Source organism: Gekko japonicus, unplaced genomic scaffold (genome assembly GCF_001447785.1).
Source record: "Gekko japonicus isolate JY-2015 unplaced genomic scaffold, Gekko_japonicus_V1.1 scaffold254, whole genome shotgun sequence".
Taxonomy (NCBI): domain Eukaryota; kingdom Metazoa; phylum Chordata; class Lepidosauria; order Squamata; family Gekkonidae; genus Gekko; species Gekko japonicus.
Genome location: NW_015172010.1, coordinates 80,462 through 92,768, shown reverse-complemented (window position 1 = coordinate 92,768; position 12,307 = coordinate 80,462). Strand labels below are relative to the sequence as shown.

At 40.5% G+C, this 12,307-nt stretch overlaps 1 protein-coding gene across 1 annotated transcript in view; it reads right to left on the bottom strand.

Annotated features, from left to right (window-relative positions):
* ATG7 (autophagy related 7) overlaps positions 1-12,307 on the bottom strand; it is a 130,004-nt gene that overhangs the window by 114,822 nt on the left and 2,875 nt on the right. The window contains 4 exon segments of the mRNA XM_015420236.1: positions 2,001-2,029; positions 2,032-2,110; positions 6,018-6,095; positions 8,767-8,883. Coding sequence (XP_015275722.1) covers positions 2,001-2,029; positions 2,032-2,110; positions 6,018-6,095; positions 8,767-8,883 — 303 coding nt within the window.

The window sequence follows — 12,307 nt, the reverse complement described above, 5'->3', positions numbered from 1 at the left end:
ATTTCAAGAGTTTCAAAAGAATCCAGAGGACAAACTTGCTCTGGAATTCAAACAGCACTAGTTCCCTTAGGGAAGCTCCACCACCAAAACAATGAAGAAAGCTGACAGGAAAAAAGTTGATTCATTTAAAATGTGGTGTTGGAGGAGAGTTTCACGAATCTCATGGACAGCCAGAAAGACAACTGAGTTCTAGACCAAATTAAGCCTGAACTCTCCCTAGAAGTTAAAATTACTAAAGTGACGCTATTATACTTTGGTCATATTATGAGAAGACAAGAATCACTGGAAAAGACAGTAATGCTAGGAAAAGTTGAAGGCAGCAGGAAAAGAGGAAGACCCAACATGAAACGGATTGACTCCACCCAGGAAGCCACAGCCCACAGTTTGCAAGAACTGAGCAAGGCTGTTAACAACAGGGCATTTGCGAGGTCATTAATTCACAGGGTTGCCATAGGTCGTAAGCAATATTCCCTCTAAGCTGTGGAGTCTTGCGAGCAAAAATTCTACTTTATGAGCTACTGGCATTAAAGTTGTGAGCAAGTGATTTGGGTACTGCATAAATTAGTTTGCTCTAAAGCCATCCTTACTGAGCTAAGACAAAAATGTGTGAGCCAGAGGCTAAAAAACTGTGAGCTAGCTCACACTAACTCAGCTTAGAGGGAACACTGGTCGTAAGTAACTTGAGGGCACTTAACACACACAGTCAAAACCCATACAATGTCATTTTTATCATTTCAATTTTTTCCTAAAATTTGTTTCACTTTCTTGAATATACAGCACTAAACTTTTCCCATCATAATGGCCTGTAGACCCCAGACACCACTTCATTCCTAATTTTCCCATCTAGCTAAGATTTTTTATACACATATAATGGGCAATAGCTCTTGTTTACCACTCACATTACCCAAGACCTTGAGTTGTCAACTGAAATCAGGGACCTTTATCTAGTGTTAATGCACACTATTGTACAGTAAGAGACAGCAGTGCCCTGCAGAATCCTACCTTTTAGAAACATATCACACAAAAGACTTGAAGAGCAGGTCATTTGTCAAGATTGTCTATATTTGGATTCACCAGCAGGGTGATAATCCTGTCTTTCACCGACAGAAAATGCTTAGAAATCTTTTATGTGTCTAGTATCCACTGAAAATGAGCTATCCAAAACATCATTCATTATCCTTGGGATTTTATTACACTGATTCACACAGTTGCAATGTGACAAGGCAGAACTTTCTCAAGGTCAAAATAAAACATTTACAAATAAGAGGTATAAGCTTAGTTTAAACAAGTTTTCCAATTCAATGACACACAGGACTTCCATGAGTGCAACACTCTACTCCCTCAGATGCCAAGAACAACTACATGTAGATAGAATGCACACACCAGCTGGAGGGAAAAGGGAGAGCAGGAGATGGCTCTTGTGCATTTGGGAGTTTTCTGCATGCACAAATGCTCCAACATTGAAATAGGCTTGCTGGACTGGAGCATTTCTAAATATCAAGAACCAACTGAATGGTTCCATCTTACAACTTGAGAGATGTAAAAGGAAGAAACCCCAAGACTTGAAGATTTCTTTGGAGAGCACATTAAAGGACTGTATTAACCCAAAAGGACACTACTAAAACTATTAAAAATTTTGTTATTTACAGGTCAAGATGATGGACGATCAGTCAAACACAGAAGCTGAAGAATTTATTGTTACTAACAAAAGACTAACTTACTAATTAAGATACCACTCACCACTTTTCTTAATCCCGCTATATACCCTCCCCCTTTCTGAAAATTTTAAAGCAATAAAATTCTCTCCTCTTTAGGAGAGTTAACTAAAAAAGAAAGAAAAAAAGAACCAACTGAATTTAGATTGGATGCCCCCCGGGGACAGGAATCAGTTCTTTTGCTTATGATTTTGTTACACAAACAAGAAACAATAAATCCTTTCATTTTATACCTAATGACTAACTAATAAGCACTAACAAAATTTTACCTTAGTATTTATGTACCTGAATTGGAGAGAACCTTGTAGCAAGGCATGCTGAACCAAAGGGATGCCTTCCGGGAGACAAAGTGCAGGGTAACAAAACCAATAATAGAAACGGTATCTCTTTAAATCCTAAGAGAGGAAATTGTGTATATACGTGTTAGAAAAATAATTCTACAATGCACAAAGAGAATATGTGCAAAACGTAAAACTACTAGATACACCATGACACTCATTGACACAACTGGACTCAGCCATGCGCATTCTACTACTGACATATTTACATCTATTGATCAAGATGGGATGGAAAGGGCAGTGGCTGAGAAGCGCACTGAAACAGAAATGGAAAAAACACAACCTTAAGAAGCAACAAAGTTGGGTACCCAAAGGTTAGGTGAGAGAAAAATATATTGTGAGAAATAAATTAAATATATTAAATATATGCATTTATTACAAAGTACACTAAAGCTATACTTTAAAAATATTGGCACAATCTGCCCTTGAAGTGGTGAATATCTGAACTAAGAAATCCTGAATCGATATAACCTAATCCACAAATATGCTCATATTTGGTGACAGCTCTATTTCCAGAAAGAACAGAAAGGAACCAATAGGAAGCTCAGTGAATAGGTTAAAGTATATGTTTGTTATTTGATCTATTCCTTAAATGTATACTTAAATGCCAAAAAAGCTTAGTTTCATAAAATTTTGATCCCCCTCAAGAACCAATGCAGCAGCAAGAGAATGATGGGTACGTAAGGGACAGATGAGTAATGTATGACTAGATACTTTTGGGGGGGGGGGGATAAACTTGGCATAGCAGGTCAACATCCTCCCTTCTAACTTGTGCACCATACTGATATTTGCAAAAATCATATGGAATAGGAAGCTCAGTGAATAGGTTAAAGTATATGTTTGTTATTTGATCTATTCCTTAAATGTATACTTAAATGCCAAAAAAGCTTAGTTTCATAAAATTTTGATCCCCCTCAAGAACCAATGTAGCAGCAAAGCAAGAGAATGATGGGTAGGTAAGGGACAGATGAGTAATGTATGACTAGATACTTGGGGAGGGTGACAAATAGGCATAGCAGGTCAACAAGTCCTCCCTTCTAACTTGTGTACCATACTGATATTTGCAAACATCATATGGTGAAGACTACTGAGTAGAGCAGCACTTTGGATCATGGCTCAGGTCCTTATTAGCTTCATTGTTGAGAGAAAATTTGAATCATATGGTATATGTTTCAAATTTTCTCTCAACAATGAAGCTAATAAAGACCTGAGCCATGATCCAAAGTGCTGCTCTACTCAGTAGTCTTCACTTTTTCCAGACCTAAGCCCTCCACCTTGAAGCCTAACCCTTGATTGGTTTTACTATACAAACCTTCCCCACAAGCTGCTATTCTTTACTCTGTCCATGTTCCTGTATTTTTCTGCTTTCTCCTTCACTGTATAATTTGATTTTAAAAAACTGATATGGTGGCTAGGCCTTGGTGCAAACTCCACTAAAGATGGTCCATGACCTAACTTTGGGTCCCAACCAACTAACTGACCAGTTCTGTAGAGGAGTCCAATAGCTTGCAGAAGCTCCAGCTGATTTTTTCTTCCTGACCCTGTGCCCCCCCCCTTCAAATTAGTAGACCTCATTTATACCATAAGCTGTTTATTGAGAATTCCCTACATTATAAATGTGGCTCACCACACAGCATGGAGGGCTGATCTTTGGGAAATATAAGCCTAATGCCACACTGGGCACATGGAATTAGTCAGTTCTTCAGAGGGAAATGCATGTGTACAATCATAAAATCTGAAGAACTAAACAATTTCTAGGCACGAAAGACCAATGGGAAGTACAACGCATGATGTCTGAGATCTCACATATTTGCCGCCCAGGGGGACAGTGACACCACCAGAGAGGCACTTGATCACAACAGTAACAAGGATTGTCCCTGTATCACTTTGGAGCTTGGAAGCAGCCCCATAGCTAGGGACTTTTTGGGGAGGGGGCCATGGGGGGGCCGGCAGCTAATTTAATCAAAAGTTCCAGGTAATCCCCTGGCGGTGGTAGCAGGCCACGCGCTTTCTTGGCCACTTCGCTGGGCGGGAGGACGAGATGGGGTGGTGGTGGTCGAGGGAGGTTGTGGCAGCAGTGGCAGGTGTCCTCCTCCACTCTCCCTCACCCGGCGCATTGCCTCCAGTCATAGAGGTCATGGAAGCCGGGATGGAGCAGGCGCTGCGGGGGCCACTCAGAGTGCAGGTAAAGGGCTGCCCCTTGGCGCCTCTGGTGCGCGCTCCCTTAGAAAAACTCCAGCGGTGCTTGTTGGGGGGACTCGGGCAGCGGGGAGGGAGGCAAGTGGTTTTTAAAGCAGGTGCACGCGGGCTGAAGTACAGAGACTGGTCCTGTGGTTAAGAGAGGGTGGATGGTGAGGAAGAGAAGCTGGCAGGAGCTGGCGGCAATTTGGCTGAGTTTAAAGGAGAGGGGGGGGTCAGAAGGTAGCTCTGGGGATGAAGGATTCCACTTCTCTGGAGTGCCCAAGGAGCTCAGTTGTCGGGCAGCCAGGTTGGAGGCAGTGCGGAGCGCAGGTGGTGGGTTGAGGCACTTTGGGGACAGCCCGGGAGGGAGGTGGCCCAGAAGAAACACGAGGTGGCCAGGCCCCGTGGGCCCCGTGTTAGCTACGGGCCTGCTTGGAAGACTTCTATAAGACTTCATGGTATGACAGGGAACACTGTGAGATAGAAGAATAGTACATAAGGATCAAGATTCAGCTAAGATAAGGATGATTTTCTCAAGGTTTTATATAGTAGTCCCTAGGATATGTTCTCCCTATCCTGTTGGAGGTCCTGATAGGAAGAGCAGGATCTGGTTCTTCCCTGCTTGTTCCCTGGACACTGAAGCCCTCCAGTCTTGGGAAGAAAGGACTAGAGACCACACTGAAGCCATCATCAGAACATCTCAGGAAGGGCAGCATGGAGCTAGTATATTAGAAATGAGGAGTGGAAGAGAAAACCAGTATTGTCTTTTAAAAACAAAGTATGCCACTTTGAGGACCTTATGGTCAAAGAGGGTTATACCCATATTTACTTGAAAGGAAGACAACCCTGAATGTACAATGATCCCCTTAAAATTCTAAACACACACAAATATTATTGGACATCACTGTAACTTGTATACAAATATAAGATGACTTCCTTATTTTGTGACACACCTGTGCATAAACCTAGTCTTGCATTTGAGTAAACACTGTAATTCAAATAATAGATGTTCAAGAGAAACTATCCACGTACCCATCCCTTATATTAGAATACATTTGCACGTAGGTAAGATGACAAATGCCTTAGAAGTTTTAATTCCATTCCTTTTTCCCCCTTGATGCACATAGACACACCCCAAATCACCCAAAATCATAATTATAAAGAGGCATTTGTGCACATCAGAATTTTTCAAGTACTCCCATGGGAGGAAAGAGGCATTTGTGCACATCAGAATTTTTCTTCAAGTACTCCCATGGGAGGGGAGAATATTGCATACGTACACTAGCACTGTTTTCTGTGTTGAAAGATTCTGTGCAAAATTCCAAAGCTGATTTTAGAATTTTTGAGCTTTAAATATCAGTTTGGGATACCTCCTAGGCTTGATTCAAAGAAAAATTAGGGTACGAGTAAACCTCACTGAAGTGCAGTCCCTAATTTGCTCCAAAGAACTTTTCCACTTGTTATTACTTTTTGTCCTCTAAACCCTTAGAGCTCTAGATAAGTTACAGCTGATAAAATGTTTGAAAACTATTTTAGTATGCAAAAATGGTATTAAAACTAGTCTGCAAAACAGTCATTTACAGGATGACATTGACGGAAGTAACTTGCTACACAATACAGAAGATTCCAGAGCCCACATGTGCTTTGAGCCTAGTCCTATGAGATTCATGATCTATTAGCTGACTATCAAGATAACCCAAACTACCAAAACCAAATAACAACAAATTTTACATACAAATATGAAACATTTATAATTGTTTATTTTTAAATGTGGTATACTCACTGCAAATGTCAGAAGCAGAAATCTGTTTAGCAAGACAGGATTTTCAATGGCCTCACCTGATTTTATTGAATCCCATATCTAACAGTGAGAAACAGAAATCAATGTTAGATACTATCAACTTACCTCTGGGTTTCCAAAACATTAATACCTTAGGAAAATTCATGTATCTTTCAGTACCTGCCTGTATCACTCATATCATGCAGCTCACTGTCCTAGAATAGTTTCTATAAAAATGAGGAGTGGTTGTAATAAGGGAAAACCCACAACCAAGCAGAACACAACATGTTTGCATGCATATGATGATCTGTTAAATCCCTGTAGTCTTACATAAATACATGGAGTTGCTTTATACTAACTCAGCCCATTGGTCAATCAAGGTCAATATTGTCTAGCCTAATCGGCAGCAGTTCTCTAGGATTTCCTGTATGGGTCTTTCACATCACCCTCTACTACCTTATCCTTAAAAAAAATTTAGATTTGGGGATTTAACTCCAATCTTCTTGCATGCAAAACAGATGTTCTACCACTAAGCCTTTGCTCCTCTCGACTACCTAGTTATAAGACCTCAAAAAGTACAACAGACTTTTCATACCATTGTAGAACTGCTGCCACTCAGAGCAGACAGTAGATGGATCTATTGTCTGGCTATCAATAAGGCAGCCATATATGTTATGCTTAATGACAAGCAATCACTCTTCTAAGCTCACTGACTGCACACTAGGGATCGGCGCAAACTGGCTCATGAACTAATATACGTGACAAATTTTAGGTGGTTCACAAAGTGAAGTTTGTGGCAGATCAACCTTCATGAACTTTCCATGAACTTTCAAGCTGTTTGTGGAGGTTCATACTGATTCGTGAACTGATACATTTCTGGATAGACTGTCTCCACTCAGTCTAGATCTTTATTAAACTTCAAAGCAACAGGGGAGTGGGACTTGGAAGGCATGTAGAGGAGCATCTGGGGGAGGTCCCCTGCAACTATGATGTCTCTACAGCTTTCACAGGATCTGTTCTGTACTCTCCTGAACTCCCTGAACCTGCGTCTGTCAAAAAAGATCACCTGTGGTGCAGGTTCAGTAAGTTCAGATTTGTATAGAACAAATCTTGTGCAAGCTGTAGAGACACCAAACTCAGAGGTGCCCCCAGGAAAGTGCTTTCTGGGGAACTGACTGTGTGTTAGAAACACATGTGGTATGCTAAAAATACTGATTTCATCATAAGATAAGTCAACATAAAAGATATGTCTACAGTACAAACTTTATCAGTTTTAATCGTCAAGGCTTCATTCCCAAATTTCTTTCAGTGAATTCTCAAAAACCTCAGTGGTACAAGCATTAAAGTTGCTTCTGAAAACCTTGACAGTTAAAACCAGTTAAAGCAATGGGCACTGTGCTAATATAAACTGTATTAACAGAATGCTTAAATACAAGGGTTTCCTTCTTTTTAAAGATACCATAGGTCTATCACATGAAGACAAGACTACACACACAAACAATTCCTTTAATGGCATTTTCACAAAGGCAAAAACATACTATCTGAGAAATAAAAATTCAGGTGCTGCATAAAATACAATTCCATTAAAAATTACCCTACGCTGAGCACCTGCAAAATTTTACTACGTATTGAGTGCCACAAGTTCAATTATGTTTTCCCCAGTGCTATTTAACAGAAATATTAGTTTGTTTGGCCAGGAAAAATCTGATACAGTACCCAAAATTAGTGATAAAATTTGTTGTCTAATACCAGCATTCAAACAGCACATGGTACACTGTTTCAACAGTTTCACATCTACAAGGGCAAAGTCTATTGGCAAAGGGAATACCCTGGAATTGTCCAAATAAAATTGCCAAGGATAAAACATTAAGCCTGGCCAGTGTAAAAATTCTGTGCAGTTTTGGAGATTGCAGTTGAAAGAAGTAACTGTGCAAGCGTCCTACCATGGGAAATATCCCGTGGTTCAGAGGAGAACAAGTCTTATTGGCTGCATTATACCACAATTCTGCCTCCAGTAATCTGCTCTTAATTTTATGAAATACCTCCGTTTCAGAGAGCATCAGCATAGATTCAAGAGAGATATTCAAGGATCTTAGGTTTTTTTCTGTAGTGGCAAACCAGGGTGAACCCTAAGTCTCAGTTAACATCTGGTAACTATAGCTGGTGGGATCAGAGTTATAGTGCAGTCAGGCCCAATATTTGAAGGTTACAAGTCACGCCCTCGTAGACATAAGGCTTTGACCACATTCCAGACTGAGGGCTTCGTACGGGGCACAAGGTGGGACACCTAGTATCTTTCTTAAAAAGCTTGTATGCACCTGTCCAATAGACTTTTTAACTGCCTCAATCCACACAGGGACTCCGTAAAGTAGTTGGGGCTCTATTTTTAAATTAAATACTTTTAACACAGACAAGACTAAATCATTACAGACATATTTATTAACCTTATTAGGATGGAACATACAATTTTTGGCCTTAGACAATAGACTTAGAAAGAAGGCAACCCCTCCCCCCAACAATTAGTTTTGAGGTTTCTTACCTCATGCTACTCATTTCATTTATACCATGCCTGTTCTTTATAAATGGTTCATTCTACACAATATCACAGGGCATTAAAATTATATAGCAACATAATGTCTTTGAAGTCAGACATTCTATATGTTCATCACTTGAAGCAAGTCTGAAAAACTAAACTGCTTTCCAAAACAGAACCTGAAGCAAGGATTCCACATACCAGGGACAGTTAGCTCACCTCATTTGCTGCTTGCTCAAGAAGAAACTTCTTATCACATGATTTGAATGCCTCCAAGGTGTTGGTATTATACAGTGTTCCAACTGCAGGGCAGCAATGTGCTGGTGTTGGGGCATTCCGGAGAAACAGAAAGTACTCTTGGAACTAAAGGACAGTATTTGTCACCATGTTACCAATGAACTGGTGCTTTTGGTACTCCAGACACATATACAGAAAACACAATGCTGAAAATAAGTTATAAAGTACTAGAATCTGATTCAGTGCTGAAAATGGTATGTTTTCCTTTGCATAATTTATTTTTGAAAGAAGTTTAGTTTACACTCATCTGGAAATTCCTTTCACAAACCTGGGTTGCAAAAGGCAAAGGGAAAGGAAAGCGAATAAGGCCACATTCTAAACAGAAGCAGAGCCAACTTAGCATCAACTATTTTTCTTTGACATGTCAAAATATGGTACGGAGAGGAATGGACCCACAACTCCTCTTTCAACCCCAGCAATGAATATCAAGTCATCAAAACAACCTGCCAACAAAACAAACATCAATCTGCTAGGAGTCAGAAAATCCATAAATTGCAAAATCACTATAACCCTATTTTCACTACATTATGATTCACTACATTTATCACTTACCATCGCCCTATGTTCTTTTCCTGTGGACCATACAGAACGCTTTCTGGTACTTTACCTTTCTTATTACCCCTTCCTCTACTCTTTGTGTTAGCCGTTCTCCTCAGATCTTCTGTTCCCCAAGGAGCACAGTCCTGCACCATGCCTTCAAGCTTACTAGTTAGTCTTGTACAGTTAACCAATCTCTTAGAGTTGTGGAAAGGATACAATGAAAGAGACAAAAACAATGTCAGCCAGTTCCGGTCCCCACTGGTGAGTAAAGAAGGGTATAAATGAAAAAAACTAAATTTTTAAAAGCTCTCTGACGTAAGCATCCTCCTGGGACCTCTTCCCACTTAAGCTCTTAAGGATCTTCAACCTCTCTGTAAAGGTTTCACTAGACAAAATGATTTTTAAATTCCCTCACAAGAACTTCTAAGCTTCGGTTCCTGAACAATGAGGCAACACAATAAGAGTAAACTGTATAGAATTATTTATTTTTGTATCTTGAGATACAAAGAATCATTAGAAACTTATAATTTTTTATTAAGTGCTACATAAAGGTTTTCGTTATTCTTTGAAAAATAAGAAATTAATATTTTATAAGATATGTAAAATACACTTAGGCCTGGTCTAGACTTGCAGAAGTATTAGGTGGCTGAGTTCAGAAATGATAGAATTGGCTGTACCACCAGCACAGAACAGAGATACCTACTCTGTAAGGTAGAAAATCAACAGCAGGTACCGTGTTGGATTAAAGCTTTTTTCTTTCAACGTTCTTGTTTATTTTTACAAGAAAGGAGGGGTTTCTTGAACATGGAACCCCCCATTACAGTTGGAAGTGTTTCTTCCACTGTTCTAGCTTAGACTCTATTACTTCATGCTGTCAAACATACATTACTAGTTCAGACAATTTACTCTATCTCATTAGACATAAGGTACAATAAATAAGTTGAGGCCTGGAATCAGTGAGATAAATACATAGAACAATCCAAATCAGGTGGCTGGCTCCTGTACAGGTATTCTTGGTCTAGCATTATATAGCACTCCCTCACCTTCCTTTGGTCAACCTTTGCTTTACATAAAAAGATATCAGCAAGGAAAATATACATATATAGTCTATACATTGTACTTTTCCTTCCTTCCCAGTGAACAAGTTCAGTCTTTCCCCACACAATAAGCATTCTTCCCAAGACAGAGCTCTCATACAGTTAGGTCACAGCAACTTTTCTGTGAAGTACACCCTGCCTGCACCTTTACAGATAGTAGTCTGACAACTCAATCACCATTTTAGTTTTATATTTATAACCCACTTATTTAAAGCATTTATAGCTACAGCCCTCCTTTCCCATGAGTGGACCAAGAAAACGAACAAAAAAATGCCAACAGGCATCAATAACAAATACAGCAAACAATGTTCAACATGAAATATTATGTCTACAGCAAGTCAAAAACACAACTGTTCTCACCATAACAAACAGCCCCATATAAACACTGAAATGCTCTCTGAAACAGAATAGACTTACATCCCTATCTATGCATACAGAGTTGGCGGGACCTCCTCAGACAGGACAATCCACTAAGTGGGGGAGATAGCTGAAATGGTCCTTGCCTGGACCCAATACTCCTAAGAGGATGGAACACCAAGCAGGAGCTGATGGGAGGAATACAGCTGGCACACTGAACAAACAGTTCTTCAGACACAGTACTTGGGACCAATGTAAGGCTTTAAAGGTGAGAACCACCAACAGATTAAACTGAGCCTGGAAACAAGATAGAAAATCAATGAAGTTGTTTTAAAGCAGACGTCATATGGTGGTATTCTTGTACTACAGTAGTAAACATTATGCCAGTGCTTCATACTTGACCAATTTCATCACTTTAACATATCAGAGTCACCCAGTGTCATGTACTGGTTAGAGTGTCAGACTAGGAACTGGGACCCCCAAGTCTGAATCCCTGCTCTGCCATGGAAGCTTGCTGGGTGACTTGGGGACAGTCATGCACTCTCATCTGACCCTACCCCAAAGAGTTGTTGTCAGGATAAAATGGAGGAGAGGAGAATGATAATAAGATGCTTTGGGTTCCGGTTTGTGGATCAGCGATAGCGGTCGTTCTCCCCAGACCTCAGGGGAGCGACTCGCACACCAGCGGTATGGAGGAGTGCTACCTCAAGTAGCACCCACACGGAGCCTTTGTGATAGGCTCCAGGCCATAGGGCTTTTGAGGGGCAGCCTCTTTGACGGCTAAATGCCAGAGAATTGAGGCTTCCCTCCGCCCTGACAATCCTGCCACTGTGTGGCCCTTGGGCACAAGCTGATTCGACTGGGACAAGCACTGGAGATCGAGCAGAATACTGATTATTGTGAGCGAGGTCAGAGAAATAACTGACAATGAACATGAGTTCAAAATAAGCAGAATATTTTAAAAGCGAACTACCACCCCAGTGGGAAAAGCAGAGCGCAAAGAGGGACGCCTCTTATGCGAACGGACAGATAAGCGTAACAAAGGGGGCAGGGGGAAAACAAGCAGCAATTTTGTTTTGAGAGACTTACTTGAGCGCTAACATCGAGGTGACGATTTTTTGAGTCCGTGAGAAGCGGTTTGGAATTGTAAACAATCGTATAAAATGGCGGCCTCGCAAAGAAAGTTTAAAGTGAAACCGGCGGGTAGTCAGAGCCCAAAACCGGAAGAGGAAGCAAACATCATGAAAATGTTAGTGGATATGCTCAAGCCGGTGATGGAGCAACTCGATGGTATTAACCAGCAACTGACTTCGCTGAATTAAAACTTCGCATCCCAGCAGCTCCAACTGGCAGAAACGGCAAAGAAGGTGGAGCATACGACTGACAGAATTAAAGAGATAGACACCACAAACAAGAAAATGAAGAAAAGAATGGGGGAAGTTGAAGCAAAACAAAACTTCCAAGAAAAC